At 41.7% G+C, this 20097-nt stretch overlaps 1 protein-coding gene across 1 annotated transcript; it reads left to right on the top strand.

The window, feature by feature from the left end:
• Nucleotides 1-12357: 12357 nt before the first annotated feature.
• On the top strand, nt 12358-16507 carry SPATA31G1 (SPATA31 subfamily G member 1). Its single transcript, XM_039875503.1, has 3 exons — nt 12358-12673; nt 13036-13760; nt 14177-16507. The coding sequence occupies exons 1-3, from the start codon at nt 12443-12445 to the stop codon at nt 16497-16499; spliced, it is 3279 nt and encodes a 1092-aa protein (XP_039731437.1). The 5' UTR covers nt 12358-12442; the 3' UTR covers nt 16500-16507.
• The last annotated feature ends 3590 nt before the right edge of the window (nt 16508-20097 follow it).

Here is a 20097-nt window from a genome sequence, read left to right as displayed (position 1 = left end):
GTCTAAAAAAACTAATAGAAAGTATATTATCAATAGATATTATCAATAGGAGATGGAAATTTTTTTTTACGTATAGCCAAATAGAAACACTGGAGTTGAAAAGTACAATCACCGAAATGAAAATTTCAATAGAAGCTCAAGATCAGATCTGAGCAGGTGGAAGAAAAGTCAGTGAATTTGAAGATAAATCCATTGAGATTACCCAATGTGAGGAACAGAAAGAAAAAAAAAAATAATGAAGAAAAATGAATAGAGCCTAGGAGCCCTGTGGGACACCATCAAGCATAACATACAAATAATGGGAGTCCTAGAAAGAAAGTAAGAAAGGGGCAGAAATAATATTTGGAGAAATGATGGCCAAAAGCTTCCCAAGTTGAATGAATGACTAGTCTAAACATCCAAGAAGCTCAACAAATTCCAAGCAGGATAAACACAAAGATATCCATACTTAGACACATCATAATCAAACTGTCAAAAGACAAGACAAAGAGAACCTTCAAAGAGGCAAAAGAAAAGTGATTCATCACACAAGGAGTCCTTAGTAAGATAATTAGCTGATTTCTCATCAGAAGACACAAAGCCACTATCTAATTCCAAAACATTCTTCTCTTGTTGAGAAGAATGTTTTGGAATTAGATAGTGGCTTTGAGAATATCCTAAAAACTACTGAAGGGTACACTTTAAAGGGGTGAATTGAATTCTGTGGTATGGGAATTAGCATTGGATGACATACTCAAAGTTCTGAAAGAAAAATTCAATATTCACAAAAACTATCCAGGAGGAAGAGGAGGAGAAGGAGGAGGATGAGGAGGAGGGGAGGTGGAAGGGAGGTGGAGGGGGAAGATGAAAAATGGCAAACCTTTAGTTAGATTGACTAAGAAAAAAGAGAGAACAGTGAAATCACAAATCATAAATGAAAGTGGGGACAATATTATCAAATCAAACTTACAGTGATAAAAAGGATTATAATATAGTACTATGAACAACTGCACATTAAAAAATTGGATAACCTAGAAGAAAGGGACACATTTCTTAAAACACACTGTAATTATTAATTTCATGTGTCAACATGACTGAGCCACAGAGTGCCCAGATATTTGGTCAAAGATTATTCTCGGTGTTTTTATAAAGGCATTTTTTTTTTGGATAAGATTAATATTTAAATCAGTAGATTAGATTGAGTAAAGACTTCCCTCCCTAAAGTGGGTGGGCCTCATCCAATTAATTGAAGACCTGGATAGAATGAAAAGCTGACCCTGCCTCAAGAGAAAAGTCTTCCTGCCTGACATTATGGTATATCCATACAATAAAATTCAGTGATGAAAAGGAATGAAGTACTGATATATGAAGCATACTACAATAGGGATGAATCTTCAAAATTTTATGTTATATGAAAGAAGACAGAAACAAATGTCACATATATTGTATAAATCCATTTATTTGAGATAGCCAGAACAGGCAAATCTATAGAGACAAAAAGTATATTAGTGGTTGGCAGGGGCTGGCGAAGGGAGGAATGAGAAGTGTGTTAATGGGTACACCTCTTGTTGAGAAGAATGTTTTGGAATTAGATAGTGGCTTTGAGAATATCCTAAAAATTACTGAATGGTACACTTTAAAGGGGTGAATTGAATTCTGTGGTATGGGAATTTAATCTTGATTGTTTAAAATAACATTTTAAAAAATAAATAAGAGGGAGCCAAGTATAAGAGATTGATAACCTGAGAAAAGATGGAGTCAAGCGAGGTGATATGATCTAGATATAAAGTGTAGCAGGAGAACAGGATCTCTGTGCTCTGCAGGAAGAAGGGAAAAGGCAAGTGTTAGAGGTGGAAAATGGTCCAATAAAAAAGTGTATTCAGTGGCAAAAGTGCTGGTGGATAAAAGGCACCTGGTGGTGAGAGCAATAAAAAGCCTAGTTACAAAGAGAAGCCCAGTCTTGAGGATGAAAAGGAAAGTATTTGGGGAGAGGTATAGTCTATTAGCAGAGATCCTGAAACAAAAATGAGAATCAGGGGTGGGGGTCTAAGAAGTTTAAGTGAATACAAAGGCAAGGAGAGTTCCCAGTGGTAAGGAGAGCTCCAAAGATGGAGATAACGTAGATGAGTAAAATAGGACAGTGAAAATGGGGGTGGGGTGGGGCGCGCGGGAAGAATGACAGTGTGGCCCCTAATGGCAGAAAGAAGGCCAATGATGAGAATTAAAAAAGTGATGTAGACCTAGGGCCCACAGGAAAGTTGAGGTACAAGTAAAAGAAGGAAGACAATGAAGAAGGTTAAGATGGAGTATTGTATGGAAAAATGGGCCTATATAGTGGCTGTAGGTTGACAGGGAGGTAAAAAGGACAGTTTGAGAGGGTCCACACAGAAGGGCTCTTAATTAATTTTTCTGGAGGATCTGGTAAGAGAATGGAAGCCAAAGAGAGAATGGGAGCTCAGGCAGAGGACGTGTGGAAGCCAAAGGAGACACGGGAAGCAACAACTTCCCCTACCTCACCAAATATCAGAAGATCAGTTTCTACAGTCACTCTATCATGACCCTCCCAACAGTGATCTTGCTGCTAACTGTCCTCATCAAGAAGCTTGCCCAGATGTCTGCAATAGGGAGGAAATACAAGCTACAGCCAGATGCAAAACAGGGAAGGGAGAGCCCAGCAGGCCTGGCAGAAGTCACATTCCCCACATCACTGACTTCTTTTATTCCTAAAGCAGGGAGTTTATTTCACATTCCCTTCCTTATAGGTTTACTTTCCCATATCAACCTCAGCTGCACTGGGACCCTGGAATCACATAGGGCATGCTAGGAAGAAGGGTACAAAAAAGAAGGAAAAGATACTCGTCAATACCTGCTTTTCCGAAGAGCAAGCAGGTCCCATGTCACATGAGCTCCTTTTTGGTAAGCTCTCCACGCTGGGAAACAAGGAGATTCAGTCACATGTAGTGAAGGTAAGAGCAAAGAGATTTTAGGGAGCTGTGTAAAATGGTCCTTTGAAGGAGGCTCTTAGGAAACTAGACTCTGAGAGCCACAAGCATTAGTATATAAGGTCAAATAGTCTGTGATGACAATCAACAAGCTCAAGTATGGAACAGTGTTTTATACATTATCCCAGCTGATCCTCCTAACCATGCTGTGAGGGATGCAGGCCAAGTGTATTTCAAGGAGAAATCTGAGCCTTAAAAAAGTTAAAAAATTTGTCCCAAATCAGGACCCAAAAGCTCCACCTCCAGTTATTCATTCCATTGCATCTCACCTAGTGGGAAAGATCCAATGACCAGCTCCAACATTTGTTCATTCCCATATATGGGCCTAGCAGGGAACCCAAGAAGTGTCCCAGGTTCTGACTCTTTCCTATGAATCTCCCTGCTGAGAGTTTTGTTTCCTGAGAGGGATGGGTTCTAGCAGCTGATGTCTTCAGAAACTGTGGACCTAAGTCTTGTGTAAAGAAGAAATTAAATTTAACCCTTGAAAGCTCTAGACTGAATAGACAGAAGCTTACCTACAAATGTTCCCCCTTTGCTCCTCTTCTTCCCTCTGCATTGATGCTGAAAGACAAGAAATAAATGAGGGGATTGGATTTAATTCTTATTCTCCCTTTCTCTAGGCAAGTAGTAGACAGTCATTATGTATGAATAATATGATTTTCTACATTGAATTAATGAATTAGTGTTTTTATGCAGAAATTCATTTTTAAAGTGATTAAAATATTTTCCATTTTTTCTTCTTTGAAAATCTCACACAAATGTATGTGATCCTCAACTGACTTGTAGTCAGTAGTCCTTACTGGTAAGGGCAAATAATCTCAGACCAACACCGGTGCATGTATGCTCCATTCAATACAATTTTGTCCCCTGGGTATAGAGCTTAGACTCTAGTACCTCAGCATCGCTCTCCAGATCAGCTCAATCACAAAGGAAAGACTTGACCCAGAGAGACCTGAGAAGGTAAGGTGATTGATGAGTGTGTGTTGAGGAACTGTTCTGCAAATATCTGAACTGTCTGCAAGTATTTGTTCTGAACTGTCTTTATAATTCAATCTTATGTTGTCACCTATAGTAGCCACTAGCCACATGTGGCTATTGAGCACTTTGAAATGTGGCTAGTCTGAATTGAGATGTTCTATAAGTGTAAAATATATACTGGGTTTTGAAAACAGTACCAAAAAAAGGATGAAAGATGTTTCATTAATAATGTTTATCTTATTCACATGTTAAAATGACTGTTAAAAGAAAACTTGTTAAATTTGATATATATACATATATATTAAAAATGTCTCTTAATAGTCCATTTTATTATCTGTGAAATATTTTTTATGCAACTAACAGCTTTTTCATTTTTCTCTGCTGCAGAGCATTCTTTTGGTGTTTATCACCCAAAAATCCTTTTTCACAAGATTTATGCTGCACTGGTGATGACCCTTATTGAACTTTGGGTATCAGTTCTGCTTCCCTTTGTAGTCAACTCTGAGGACTCATTTAAGTGAATTTCCTCCACACAACATAAAGGAAATCATCTGACAAAAGCAATTTCAGTGCACAATAATGGCACGATAACTGTAACATGCCATATTATATATATAAACAACTATATACGTTGTTTAAAACTTGAGATCTCTATAAAAATACTTTTAAATATTGAAGAGAAAATGAGTCATGTCCTGTCACACATTTAAAATTATGTGTTTGGGTCCCAGTTAATTACAGTGGATCAAACATACTTATCTCTCTCTCACCCAAAATCTCACTAAAAGCAAAGGAAAAACAAACTATTGGAGATGACAAGAGTAGAAGGGGATACATAAGAAATGTATCGGAAAGCAAATGGAGGAGTGGTAATTGACTTAGCAGAGCAGAAGTAACTACCAAGATAAGTACCTGCAGAAGAAGACAAGGGAAGTAAGCCAATTCACCCCATGAACCTCAACAGACCCAGAAAGTGGGGGTGGGGCATGGGGCAAGGAATTCCGAATGATTATTTGATGATTTTTGACCATGTGGTAAGCAGGCTTGAGAGACTAAGGTATATATAGAAAACCAGAGAGTGAGAAAATTGCATACTGGAAAAACAAAAAAGTTGTATGAAAAAGGAAACATAATTAGAGTATACTGTTTCACACAATAGTAAACAATATTTATATAGCCTATTTAATATAAATACTTAACAATGATTTAACCAAAAATTATAATATAACTATATTAGGAGTTTGGTGACTATATGGGGATGGTGATGAAAGCCTAATCTTCATCTTCCATAGTCAGAAATCAATATATAATGTCTAAAATTAATATATCAAGAAATATTGGTAAAAGTATATTACTTAAAAATAAGGAGGTCAACAATACAAAAAATAACCAAAGAATTTAAAGTGGTTGCTATCAGTAAGCAGGATTTGTGGTAGAAGAAAGTGGGGACAAAGAGCCTGCTTTTTGTTAAAAGACCTTAAATTACCATCTGACTTTTAAAACAATGTGCATAACATTATTCTGATTTAAAAAAAAAAATTTAAAAAATAACCAAGAAAAAAGCAAATAAGTCTTGGACAGAGATTCCATTGTAAAAATCTGCAAGTAAGCCTAAAATAGAATCCATTTTTTAAAACAAAGTCTCTAGGGTTTCCATTTCTGGCAATTTAACTAGACTAGATATTATAAAATGCCCTTCCACTGCAGAACACCCAAATGCTGAATAAGTTAAAGCAAATATACCTTTAAATGCATTACTGAGCTCACAAGAAAGTAAGGGAAGCTCTTAATAACAAGAAGAGAAGGGAAGGGAAGGAAGAAGGAAAAAGGGAAGGAAGAAGGGAAGGGAAGGAAAAAGGGAAGGAAGGGAAGGAAAAGGAAGGAAAGGAAAGGAAAAAAAGAAAGAAAGAGGAAGGAAGGAAGAAGGAAGGAAGGAAGGAAGGAAGGAAGGAAGGAAGGAAGGAAGGAAGAAGGAAGGAGAGACAGAAGTGAAGAGAGGGAAGGAAGGAGGAAAGAAGGAAGAAATTTTGGAGCCAAAATTAAATGGAAAACCAACACAGACATCAGGACTGTCCTGAAAATATGCCCAACCCAGAAACCTAAAGCTTTGCTGGTTACCAGCCCCCTGAGGAATATTATTTAGACTTGACGAAGTAGGGGAGCTGAATCTAAAACTGCACATAAAGCCAGGCACCCAAAGGAGCAATATCTTGAAGACCTGAACAAGAAAATATGCATGCTGTCAACAAGAATCAATAGTAAAATCAATTTGTCTCTGGTGACACAAGAATGGGGAGGAGAGACAGATTTGAGAAATATACAAAACTATCAAAACTGAGTGGAAAAACTCACAATACTAATATAATACTAAAAACTTCCCCCTCATAATTTATAATCACAGCCCTAGTCTCATGCAGTCCCAGGATCTGAATTTACAATATACTCATGGCCTGAGAAATCCCAATCCAAGAAATAAATAGAAATAGTTAAAAAAAAAAAGAAAGAAAGAAAGAAAAGAAAAAGAAAAAAGGAAAAGAAAGAAACAGTTCCACGTTGGTGGTATCTTCTAGCACCCAGAAGAAACCAAGACAGATCATCTCAATCTAAGCCCTTCAGGATTCACAAAGTTAAAGTTTAACCAAATGTATATAGCTCCTAATAAAATATATCAAACATACAAGGAAACAGACCTCCATAAGTGAGAATCTAGAGAGACTCCAAACTGAAAAATAATACATACTCAGACTACATTATAAGAAAATTATAAGAAAAAGTACACAAAGTAAATAGATTTAAAGTGTTTTAAAGGATGTTTTAATTGAAAAGACAGAGATAATCACTATGTAGAGCAGAAAGAAGGGACATTTAGCCCAACCTGGACTTTCGGGGTAGGTTCCCTGAGGAGATAATACTTGAATTGGAATAGAAGGACAATTAAGAATCAGCCAAAAAGAAAAAGAAAAATCAGCCATGTGGAAAAGTGGTGAGGGTATTCCAGACAGAAATAAAAATCACAGTGAGCAAAGATATAGAAGCAATGAACAGCATTTGGGCTCAGGGGAAAACTACAAACTTTCTTCTATTACTAGAATAACAAATACAAGCAGGTAATGGCAAGAGAAGCGAAAGAAGAGATCTGCAGGTAGGAGGTTCTCTATACCATGTAGAAAGTATGGCCTAACTGTAAGATCTTAGGGAGGGCAGTATCAGAGTCATTTTTGTTTTAGGTAGATTGCTTTGGCAGTAGTGAAGGGAAAGGATTTAAGATGAACAAAACTGTAGGAATGGAGGTCAGCTAGGAGGCTACTGTAAAATTTATGAGAAAAACAATGAGGGCCTGAACTACAAGGGTGGCAGTAAGGATGGGAAAGAGAGACAGATTTGAGAACTAGCAGAGAAAATTAGCAAACGTTGGTGACTGATTATGGGAAAGATGAAGAGGGAACCGTGTAGAACGACTCCTGTGTATCTTGCTTGAGTAACTAGGTGATACTAATTGCTTTGGGGAATACAACAAGAAGAGCAGGTTGGGACAGAAGAAAATGGCTTAAATTATGAAGATGTTAGGCCTGTGGTACCTGTGGGAAATGGAGCTTGGGGATGTTTAGGAAACAACTGGAATGTAGGAGACGAGCTATAGAAGTCAGTGCTAAAATAACTATCCACATGAGTGGCCAACTCACCACAGAAAACCTACTTCAGAGAATAACAGTCATTAAAAATGATGTTTAGGAAGAGTTTAGAGTATAGAAAAGATTTATGCTAAAATATTAACTGCTTTCCTACCTAAAAAAAAACCTCTATTTTAACAATGTAAAAATATGAATAGCAAAGTTTGGAGAGAAATATATCAAAATGCTGTGAAAATTATGTTGAGACTGGAAATTCATGGGATTCTTTTACTTTTTCATATCTTCAAATTCACTATGTAATATTATCATAATGGGAAAAATGGTTCTAAAAACATCATTTCCTCCTACCTCTAGTAGGACATAGCTAGAATTCCTATCAAATACAGGAGTTGACACATAGCAGACCCTCAATAAATGCAGTAAAGTACCAGCACCTGAGATTTAAAGACAGTTGCCTTGGTTTTTCCCCCTTTCTAGAAGCCTGCAGCCTTTCCTGTCTGCTAGAATGCCTCACTATGGTCCTCCCACAGATTCAATCCCAGGTCTGCCTCTGCCCCTCAGGACTCAGCCCACTGGCATTCTGCCCTGATGGGTCTGGGCTGGGCTTCCACCCATCATTCCCACTAGCCCACCTCGGCCTCACAGCTCCCTTCATCTCCTCCGAAACAACTCCCCTGGGACTGTGGGCATCATCCCTCCTGTGAAAGCAGGGAGTTTGAGAAACTAACCTCTCCCAAAGGGGTGGCTGCGTGAGGTTTCACTGTCATTTTTAGGACACTGGGCCTATCAGGGGTACTGGACATGACCGGGCCCAAGTGGCAACTGGAGCTGGGCCGTTGGCCAAGCCCTAAACTCGATGTCCCTATGGAGAAGGAGGGAGAGGGAGAGAGGAAAGGGGAAGAATGAGGGGAGAGGGGAAGAGACAGAAAAACAGAGGGAAAGGGAGCGAAGGAGGCCAAGGCCGCGCGTGGACACTCGGAGGCTCAGCGGTGGGTCCCTGGCGCAGCCGCCCCACCCACAGGCCCCGCCAATCTAAGTGAGGGAGTCCTGCGGCGGGAACGGCACTGAGGCATCTGAAAAGCCCAGCTTGAATCTCGGCTGAGCTTAACTCCCCACCTCTGGACTCGAGGGGGCCAAAGAGGCAGACTTCGGCTTCCTGAGGGGATGCCTCCTGAGGTGGCCGATAGGAAGCCTGAAGAGATTCCTGAGGCCCCGCCCCGGAGCAGGCCCCGCCCATGAGCAGAAATCCCGCCCATTGCTCATTCTTTGACCCAGAAGTTAGGAAGTTCAAACCGGATACTAAACACCAGATGCTGGGGTGAAAGCAGTAAACTGGTTAGATGAGGTCTTTGCGGTCCTTAAGTATTTAGCTATCAAGCAGATTCCTTAGTAGACCAAATCTTTTGTCACTGAAGTGTTCTGAGATATACTGTGATGTTTAAAAGAAAAACATTAGTTAAAACAGCTTTCATCTGCTAGGCTCTATTCAAACCTGCTATCCCCTGTAGTTAGCAACTGCATGTACAGCCTCTAGAAATTTAGTAAGTTAAGCGAAACCAACTTGATAGGAGTAACTATCCCTAGAGCTTGTTTTCCAAAGAAAAGTACTGTTTAGCAAAATTATAAGCCTACCTAGGCATGTTGTAAAGCCCTTTGAAAGCAACTAGAGCAAGTTTTGTGAATGGAAATGTAGTGCTCAAGTTACATTCTGCTTTAAAAGGTTGTGACAAATACCGATGAATAAAAAAGAAAAAAAAAGAAACAAGTTACAATCTAGTGTAGAAAGTGCTGGGGGCGAAGGAGGGGAGGATAAGGGCACCCATCCTTGTTTGGGAGGGGCAAGGAAGGCCTCCCAGAATGACATCTTACACTGTAGCAGGAAGGAAGGAGGTTGTACTCAATGGTTTTTGACTGTGGCAAGTTCCCATCTGATGGTTCTGGTTCCTTTGAAAAGTGGAGGTCTGGCAGATCGGCTACAGGCAGGAAAAAGTTGAAGAAAGTGAAGAAAGTTCTAATTGAATTTTGAGGAGAATGGGAGAGTTTTTAAGGAATCAATGAAGTAAGCTCCATGGACAAGGAGCTTTGCTTGTTTTGATCACTGATGTATCCCAAGTACTCAGCACAATGTCTAGCACATAGCAGGCACTTAATAAATGAAATGCATGAATAAATGTTTTTCAAGTGATCATAAAGCTGACTATTAGTTGTAGACCATGAGTTTATGGTGGTACCAACTTACTCATGTGTGATTTTATCCAATTGGGCTGAGCTGCTTCCTAGATGGCAGGTCTGAAAGAGGCAGAGAGTTAGGATTTTGTCAGGTAGAAATCATAGAAGGCAAATGAACTGAGAAGTGTTTGGCATGTTGATTAAATGATGGACCATGAAGTCTATCATAGAGAGGGAGGAAATGAAGGCAAGAGGTTGATCATGAACAAGGAGAAAATGGAAGGATCGATGGAATGAATGGACATCCTGACAAGGTTGATGAACTGTCATCTTTAGGACAAATATGGAGGTTGAAGTCAGAGGGCGGGATGCCAGACTGTATTATCTCAGAAGGCAGAGTAATTCCTGATGATGAGGCTTCAGATATGACCAAAGCTGGATTGGAGCAGAGATAAAAGGCTCTGGTATGAACAAGTCTAGGAATTGAGCATCTAGGTCATTGAATGATCTATCCACACAGATGTTTAGGTCTCCCACAGATTCCCCCTCTTCAAGATCCCTGCCATGGGCCCCAACCAGCCTCTTCCCCAACCTTCAGAGGACCTGTGTTCACACTTCAACTTAAGTCTCGAATCATAAAAGGATAATGACATAGCTCTGGGCCAGAAAACAGAATGGGGAAGTTAGAGAGGGCTGTAGTGGACATCTGTTTTGTCTCGTTTTTATACCAACATGCATACACCTTTCTGGAAACAGTATGTCTATGTCCTCTGGAGAAACTACCACAATCCCACTTCTTCAGTCTCAGTCCATGTGCAAGTGGAGTGGTCTTCCCTCCACACCCTTACTCCAAGGGTATGTATGTGACTCAGACCTGTCAGAAGCAGCATTCTACTCCCCTTTGAGCAGTACAATCAGTAGTTCAGGAATCGATACATGACCAACTGGAACCCATAAGTCACAATGTTGTCAGAGCGACACCACGTTTTTAGCTTCACTTGAACCTGCTACCACACAGAACCTGAGAATAAAGTCAGCACAGAAGACAGAGAGCCAAGAAGTAGAAACTGAATCCCGATGACATTGAATTGAGTCCCTGAATTGATCCTACCTGAAGCCAGTCCTACCCCCAGACTGTTCCGTTATGAGTCAATATAGCCCCATTTTATTTACACTTGTTGGATTTCATATTGTGTAACTTATATCCAAATGATTCCTCAAAGTTCAAAGGGGTTCCCAATCCCTGGCTCTACCTTCTGGAAACTTCTCTGTGCTGTTTCCCCTTATGTGAAAAGAGGTAACATACCTACTTCAAAGAGTTGTAAAGATTAAATGAGATAATAAATGTTAGAGTATAAATTTGTTCCATAACAATAAGGAGCAAGAAATATCACATTATTTAATTTTTCTAAATTAAATTAAATCTGGCTCAAAACTACCATGTACTAGGGTTCAAAGATAATCAATATTCGTCATGACTGGGGGCCTTTTTTTCCTTTAGTGTGGTATACACTGACCATAAAGAAAGCCACTTAGAAAAGAGCCTCAGCTTGAGTCTGCCATGGTTGTGCATTATCTAAATCCATATGGTCTATTCAAAGGCTCCACAGCATTTCTGCCAAGTATGTACACCAGCATCTTTTGGTGCAGTTCCCAAGACTATGTGATAGATGTTTAGTGCCCTAACCATTAAATCAGCTTTTCTAATCAGAAGTCCTGCTGCCTCCTAGCGGACTTTTGTACAGCACTGGTCACTCATGGAACCCACTGCTATATTTCTTTTCCCAAGTCCCCGGGTCCACTGCTATCCTTGGGCAACTCAGCATGTCCTCCATCTTCTCCTTCTCTAGAGCACCCATCTAAATTAAATTCCCCTCCCACACAAAAGCCTAGATAAGACTGTAGACCAGGTGTCTTACAACTTTGATTTGGAACTAGAAAAAACAAAATTCATTAATAATTCCATGAGACAAAAACCCTGGAATTTCTGGAAGATAGAAGAGCAAAGTTACCTTTTTATTCTACTGGGGGTCTCCTTTGGCAAGTAGGAGATAGCAATTAATAACTTGATAAGTTATCCTGCCATAAGTGTAAATTAACTAGCACAGTATTGCCTTCTCTATTTTCCATCAGGACTCAACTTTTCTTCTTCAAATAAGACAGTTCATAGCTGACATGAGATTTAAAAAAAAGAGAACAGATTCCATCTATTAAAGACGGAATGAGCCTTGTAATCAGGAACCTTAAAAGAAATAAAATTTTAATATAACACACTATGTACAATTCTAATCATAAATTTATTCATTTAATCCTCAAAACAACCCTATGTGGTAAGTAATAATATCATTCTCATTTTACAGATGAGAAAACCGAGGCACTGAAAAATTAAGCAGTTCTGAAATTTCACAGGTAGGAAGTGGTAGAGCTAGGATTTGAATGAGGCAGTTTGATGTTAGAATTCACGTCCTTAACCACAATCCCTAAAGCATAATTCTGACCTTGGCAATCAAGACAAAAGGAAATCTGATCACCCAGGTTTCAATGTAAGAACTACAAGTTGTCTGGTGGAGGCAATTTTTTGGCCCTAAATTCAGGGAGAAGGCTGTTAGGCATGTGGGGGATGGGAGTTCTTTGTTCTGTGTAGTGATGACATCAGGATAAACTGCCACTAGGCTGAGGAAAATGGAATGGCTGCTAGAGGACCTGCTTGGAGCTAAGTGGGACAAGGGGCTTCTCTGGCCCCAGCTGACCCATGCCCTGGCCTGCAGATACTGTGGTAGCAGCTGCCTCCAGAGTACAGGGAATCTAGTGACACTATTCCTGTTCATGGTTTGGCAGATCCGGAGATGGTGGCAGCTTGGGAGTTGGAAACATCTTCAGCCCTGGTACTCTGGGGACAGGATGCAAGACAAGGTGGGTGACATGGGTGTGCAGAAGGCTGAATAACTGTTGACACCACATGCGAATTTGGGTGAGGAATCATTGACATGGATGTGAGCCCAAGTGAGTGACTATTAGCCTTAAATGTGAGGCTGGGTGAGAGGGATCAATGACTAGACTTGAAGCCTAGTGAGTGATCACTGACCTTAGATATAGGATTATGTAAGGAATGATCTCCAAATGTGGGCTGGGTAATAGTTATTAACATCAGATAGGTGACTATGAACCATAGATGTGGGGCCAGCTGAGTGTGGAACAAAGGCTGAGGGCTTCATGACATAGCTTGTGCCTCTGAAAAGGCTTCAAGCCTGAAAGTATCTTTCTCTACTCCCCAGGGCCTACTACCACTTCTATACCATGTGCCTTTCCTTAATCGTCTACGGAAGCAGAAGTCAGAGGAAGAAGAAGAGGAAGAAGAGGAGGAAGAGGAGGAAGAGGAGGAAGAGGAGGAAGAGGAGGAAGAGGAGGAAGAAGAGAAGGAAGAGGAGGAAGAGGAGGAAGAGGAAGAGACATCTCTCGATCCATGTTCTCCTCCCAAAGAGGATCCTATTAGAGAACAAGCCACAGCAGCCCCATCCCAGCCATCCTGTGATTCTAAGAGCCTCCACGAGGCCATAGGGACCCCAAGCCCTTCCAGATCCTTCCCCACCTTTCAGATCCTGACCAACCTGCTTGTGAGGCACAAGACAGCTTCAGGGAGCCATCTAGAGCAGAGAAAAAGCCAGCTCTTCTGGGGTCTCCCTTCTCTGCACAGTGAGTCCTTGGAGGCCATCTTCCTGAGCTCAAGTAGTCGCTCTCCCCTGAAGTTGCCTGTTAGTCCTGTCTACTTCAACAAGCTTGCCTTCCTGCCTAGGTTCAACCTGCTGCTTCCCCAGTATTGGTCCCCAACTCAGCTTCCTACCCATGAAGTCCATACTACAGGTGATCTGGAAAAGATAGCCCCCAATCCTCAGCAACTTCCCCCTCTACCTTCCCTTTCTGTTCCATCACTACCCCTCCATGGTATGACCTTTCTCACAGACCACAAGGGAGTCCTATCTGGTGCTGAGGCACATATACAGTGGCTTATGCAGCAGAGAGAGGTCCCTTGGGTCTCTGAGGATCAAGACCTGTACCCACATCCTGAACTCCAAAGAACTAGATGCTCCAAGTTCTGGTGGGGGGTGCCATGGGATCCCGGCCTCCAACACCACATTCCAGATTCCCTCTCTGACTCTCTGCTGTATCCTTCTAGCCTTCTGGGAGTCCTGACTAGGTTTGAGGCCCCATGGAGAACCATGAGGCAGAATGAGGACCCAAAAGCCCCCGAGCCGGCAATGCCAGTTCCCAGCCCAACTCTGGCCTCTTTGTCAGAACTCCAGGGACTTAGTTCTATACGAGGCTTTTATGGATCTAAAGACCTCTGGGAAACCACAAGGCAAAGAGAGAATCCTGAGATCTCTGAGCCTCCAATCCTGGTCCCTTGCCAATCTGTAGCCCCATGACAGAGACTCAAGGAACTAGCCCCCTGGGAGCTCCACCTGGATGTGAGACTCAGTGGAGAACCACAGGACAGAAAGAGAATCCTCAAGGCTCTGTGCCCCCAATGCCAGCCCAATGCCAACCCCCAGATTCTCTATTAGAACCCAAAAAAGTCAGTCCTGAAGGAGGACATTCTGCACCTAAGGACATCTGGGGAACCATGGGGCACAGAGAGAACCCTCAGATCTCTGGGTCTCCAATGCCAGCTCCTTGCCCTCCTTCAGACCCCCTACGAGAAATCCAGGGAGGCAGTTCCCTGGGAGATCTATCTGGATACAAGCCCTACTGGGGACGCAGAGAAAATTCAGGAAACCCTCCAGCCCTCGAGCCCCCCACCCTGGACCTCAAACCAGGGCTCTATGGAACCAGTTCTGCATGTGTCCCATCAGGATCTGAGACTCTGTGGAAGGGCATGCAGAGTAGAGAAAATTTGGGGGTCTCTGCAGACCCAGTTTCATCTCCTAGCCTTCCCTCAGCCTCTCTGCTGGAGTCCCTGGGAATGGGCCCCCAGGAAGTCCTGTCTGACTCCAAGGCTTTGTGGGAGACCATGGGGCAGAAAGAGAACCTCTGGATCTCTGAGTATCTAGGACCTGATTACAGCCGATCTCTAGCTCCTGTTCTAGAACCCCAAAGAAACAATCCCGTTGGAAGACTCACTAGATCAGAAGCTGCATGGAAGGACATTGAACATTACAGCAATTCCTGGGCTTCTAAGACCCCATCTCTGGCCCTTGGCCCACACCCAGCTATTGTACTGGAGCCCCTTGGAGTTAGCCCTATGGAGGTCTTGTCTGATTCTGAGGCTAGCTGTGGGGATATACAAAGGAGAAAGAACTCCTGGGCCTTTGAGTGCCCACCTCGAAGCTTACCCCAAGACCCATACGAAGCTAGCCCCTTGGGAATCCTGTCTGACTCTGAGCCTGATACAGGAAACATAGAGCAGAAAGAAATCTGTTGTGCTCCCTGGTCCCCATTCTGGGGCCCCAGCCCACCCCTGAACTCTATATCAGAGTCTCACATAAGTGAGTCTATTGAAGACCAAAGCAACTGTAAGCCTGAGAGGGGAGCAGTGGAGCAGAGAAGGAAATGCTGGGCCACTGAACTGCCAGCCCCAACCTTCAGCTCACTCTATGCTCCTCTACCAGATCCACACACTGACCTTGAATTAGTATGGCGAAATGTGCAACAAAGGGAGATCTCACAGGGCCTCAGCCCTCCAGCAGTAGATCCCCTGCAGCCAATACCCTGGCCTCCCACCCTACCTGAAGCTCTGAAGATTGAACCCAACCAGACTGGCGTACCCAAGGGAGGGCTGTTCCCAGGAGGTAAGGAGGAGACTCCGCCCTCCCAGAGAGAAACTGTCTCAGAGGTGCCCATCCTCCCTGAGATCCAGGCCTGGCACTGGAGTAGAGAATTGGAACTTAGGCTGAAGAAACTGCAGCAGAGCCCTGCTTCTAGATCCCCTGGCCCAAGTCAATCATTTGGCAGCTCCCCTGCTCTGAGCTCCAAAACTCCAAGCACCTGGAGACTCTCTTCCTGCCCCCCACAGCAGATCCATCCCCCCAAACCGTGTCCCTACTCTTCAAGCTGTCATCCCCTAAAAGTTGAGAGCACAGTATCTCCATCTGTCCAGATCTCCCACTGTTGTCACTCCCACTCTTCTTCCCATCCTCAGCCACAATGGTCTGGCAGGGAAGAACAAGAGTCTCAGAGAGAGGAAAGAATGAAGGCGAAGATGGTGGCCCAGGTCTCACCCCAGGGACCACATGTTCACAAGGAGGCTGGTAAGAACTTTCCAGCCCTGGGAGAGCCCTCAAACTCTGAGGTTCCAGTCTTAGGTAACACACAAGACAAGGCTTCAGCCCTATCTTCAGTGAAAAAGAGAGAAAGCCCCAGGAAACCCAAAGTAGGAGACCATAGATTGGGATCATCCACAGTTACAATGAAGAGCCACCCAGGCCAGGCTGAAAGACTAGCATGCAGACTTTCCCAAGGATTTCAGCACAGAAACCAGAGCTCTCTACAGACTGCTCTCCCTCAGCAGCTTCACTCCAAGGTTGCAAGTCCCCAAGATAAGCGAGAAGCTGGGCTGGAAGCTGGTGATATCCCGACCCCTCAGCATTGTAAGCACTGCCCTTGGGCCCATACAGAGAAGCATCTCTCTTCCCCCACACCTCAGACTCCCCTTAGCAGGAGTCTCCAAAGGATGTTAGCCAAGTTTCTGGGTACCCATGGAGCCCTACCCACCAAATCCAGTCAGCAGAGGAAACGCTGTTAGTAATGGCACCTAGTACTCCAAGACCTGAAGCCAAACCAGTTAGGGCTGGAGAGACAAGCAGAGGAAATCCTAATAAACAAGCTGAACTAGATAAATCCTATTCATGTCTTCTTTGGAGTCTGGGTTACTGAGAATGTCAGTTCCTTATTAAATTCTGCAGCTCAGCAGCTATATTCCCTCAGGATCAGGTCCCTGAAGTAAAGAGCTCAGGATTCTGCAGGCTTAACTTTTTCAAGCCCTTCACAAATAATCAATCTGGAGTCTACACGACCCTACTCTACAGGGTAAGGCTGGAAGGCCAGGGGAGCACAATCCAGGGCTGCCCTTAAGATACACTTCACAGAAAGTGAAAAGAATACATCCATTCACATGAGCACAACTGATGTGGGTCTAGGCAGCTATTTTTGGTCCTGGGTATGGTCGGTCCCCTTCTTTACCCACTTGAACCACAAGTTCTCCACCTATCTTTCCAACCATTTCTTTTCAGCCCTCTGCTCTTTTCTCTTCCTGGGTCAGTTCAACCATCCCCAAGGCCACAAAAACAAGTGAATTTCATGTTTAGTGGCCATCTGAATTTCTTTTAATTGCCCTATTTACCTTCATAGCTAGCAAAGGCAGGTTTTTCTCACATCACATCACTCTGCTTTTGCTTACCTCTTCCACTTTTAAAGATACTTGTTAATTACATTGGGCCCAATTGGATAACCCAAGACACTTTATCAGTCTTAAAGTCAGTTGGTTAGCAACCTTAATTCCCTTTTCTATGTAATGTATTGACAGGTTCCAGGGATTAGGATGCAGACATCTTGGGGCATTATCCTGCCTACCACAGATAACTAACTCAACCTATTATATGTCACAGACATTTCCTCCCAATCTGCAGCTTATTTTCTTATTTTATTTAAGGTGACTTTTACTACATCAAAGTTTACGATTTTTATGTAATTAAATCTTTTAATTGCATTTTTATGTATTTAAATCTTTTAATTACATTTTTATGTAATTAAATCTTTTTCCTTTATGACTTTTAAAACATTTTCTGACACTTTTATAGTTTTATATATTTACATTTAGACTGTTAACCTAATTTTTTAATATGGTAGGAAGTGAGACTCTAACTACCCACTAAAAACAGATATCCAATTTTATCAGTACCATTGAAAAATACAGAATGTCTTCAACCCATTCCATTATGTGCCATTTTTCAAAATGGGTCTTTTTAAAGCATCTCTAGATTTCATATCCATATATCCAACAGCCTACTAGACGTCGTCTTGTATTCAACTTGTCCAAAACCTACTCATTTTCCCTCTAATCTCCAGTGTGCCCATTCCTACTGAAGGATACCACATCCACCCCAATACCAAAGCCAGAAGCCTGTCATCCCTGACTCCTCCTCCTCCTTACTCTGCAACCTAACCCATCATCAAACATTGTAAATTATACCTATAAAACATATTTCAAATCCATCTTCACCTCTCCATCTCCGCCATCACAGTTCAGTCACCATCTCTCACCAGTTGGTAGCCCTATTCCTTCTAATCCATTTTCCACATGGCTACAACTCTCTGGTGGTCAACTGACCCAATATCTTGAACAAGTATCATAAAAGTTTGAATACAATAATTAAAATTTTTAAAAATTACATAAAAACATGGAGGAAAAAACTACTAAATATTATTCTAGGTACAAAAATAGAAGTTTGAGTAAAGGAACATAACCTTTACTCAAAGCAACCTGTGGTCCTAGACTGGCTATTGGTGTGGTGAAAAAACTTGTGAATGACATATTTGGCTCACTTGGGAAACTACAGAGTATAGAATGAGGTTTAGATTAAATGAAAGTTTACTGAAAGCAAAATGTAGAGATTGATGTTAAAAAGTTATAAAGCAGGATGAGCTCATTTTGATTTAAAAATACTACATGTATAGACACATACATTTACACACATGCACAGAAAAAGACTCAAAGATATGAACTAAAGTTATTTAGCTGAGCTCTGGTTAAATGGGAATATTAAATTTTTAAAATTTTTCTTCTATTTTTTAAAATTTTGGCTTCTATAAAAGGTTATTTAAAAAATGAACTGTCTATGTACAATGCACATGTGATTGACAGTATTATACTGCACACTTGGTAATTGTTATAAAATTTTGTGGGTTTTTTGCCACAACTTAAAAAAGGAAAAAGGTGAATTCTCTAATATTGAAGTCTGACTCTGACTCACTTCCCTACCTTAAGTTCTTTAGGTTAAAGTTCATTCCTGATATGAGATTCTTCACATATGGTTTCTAACCTCTCTGAATTCACTCCAGGACTCTCTTGCTAGTCAACCTAGTGCTTCTTAAACGTGCTCTGCATTTTCTGACCTCTGTACCTTTTACTTGAACTGCTTACCTGCACTTATGTCAAGTATCCCACCCTCCTTTAATGCCCAGTTCAGACTATCTCCAGAGCATTAACTCATTCTCTTAGCCTCAACGCATCCCTGGATAGCTTTATGAAAAATCCAAGTCCTACATTCCTAAATCTTCTTAAGCCCTCAGTAGGTCGTAGGACCGGACAAGAGTAACAAACCATTTACCATTTGTCACAGTTCAGCCAAATTAATGATTGGCAGACCAGTGTTCCTCATGGGCATTATGTGACCACTAGACTCTCATGGCAACTTATAGGATCAGTATCTTGGATCCAAATATATCTCGAGACATTAGGCTTATAGTTCCATCTTTGTTTTTGCCTCTGTGGCATACTGTTGGTCCTCTATAATCTATATATATTCTTGGTTAGAAAACCTTCTATTAATCATAGCAGATGTTTGTAGATTATCTTGTGGGAAGAAGTGATTAGCTACAGCTAAGATCACATTCCAATTTCTTTCTAGTTTAAGTATGCAGGCTTCTGCAGGTGTAAAGTGACAATAAACAGTCCCTCACTGCTTTCTACAGTTTACAAAGCACTGTCAATCATTTTATCAGATTAAGACTCCAGACTCCTAAAGAGCCAAGTACCTCATTCAAGCTACAATGCTATAAGCACAAGTGCCAGAATTAGAACCAGGCCTCTCACTACATCTACTCTTCGTTTTTCCTACAGAATCTAGAGCTCTATCTTCCCTATAGACACATTGTGTGGCAAGTGAAAACAAAGTGAAAAAAATTCCAACACATTTCTATCACTCATCAACCAGTATCACTACATATTTTGTAGGAAAATACCACTTGCCTTCTGTTACGCTCTCATAGTCTGATGCAGAGGTACTAAACGTCTTTCTCCAAAAGACCTTACCTTTGGCCCTCACTGAGGTTAGGCTGTCAACCCATAGGGATGAGACAGTGACAATGTTCATAGTGGGAACACTGAAGGCTAAGCCATCAGGATACCTAAATGGTGGGAAAACCAAGGAGAACCAAAGAAAGAATCTGGAGAAAGTGCCACAGGAAACAAGGGACAGCCTATTCAAATTCCCAAAATGCAAAAATATCTATTTCAAAACACATGAGTTCTAGATGCCCATTTAATCAGAGCAGCCAACATAATTATCTTGTGTCCTTGTAGATTATCTATGTAGACAAGATCAGAGCCTGGTATAAGTACT

This window comes from Pteropus medius, unplaced genomic scaffold (assembly GCF_902729225.1).
Source record: "Pteropus medius unplaced genomic scaffold, Ma_sr-lr_union100, whole genome shotgun sequence".
Classification (NCBI taxonomy): domain Eukaryota; kingdom Metazoa; phylum Chordata; class Mammalia; order Chiroptera; family Pteropodidae; genus Pteropus; species Pteropus medius.
This window is presented reverse-complemented; position numbering and strand designations above follow the sequence as displayed.

What these genes read in the sequence shown, in the direction of transcription:
- SPATA31G1 (XM_039875503.1), top strand. Translation starts at nt 12,443, where the DNA reads ATGGAATGGCTGCTAGAGGACCTGCTTGGAGCTAAGTGGGACAAGGGG. An exon ending in GGGACAGGATGCAAGACAAG is followed by an intron (nt 12,674 to 13,035) that starts GTGGGTGACATG and finishes TCTACTCCCCAG; the next exon opens with GGCCTACTACCACTTCTATA. An exon ending in GGTGCTGAGGCACATATACA is followed by an intron (nt 13,761 to 14,176) that starts GTGGCTTATGCA and finishes GCCAATCTGTAG; the next exon opens with CCCCATGACAGAGACTCAAG.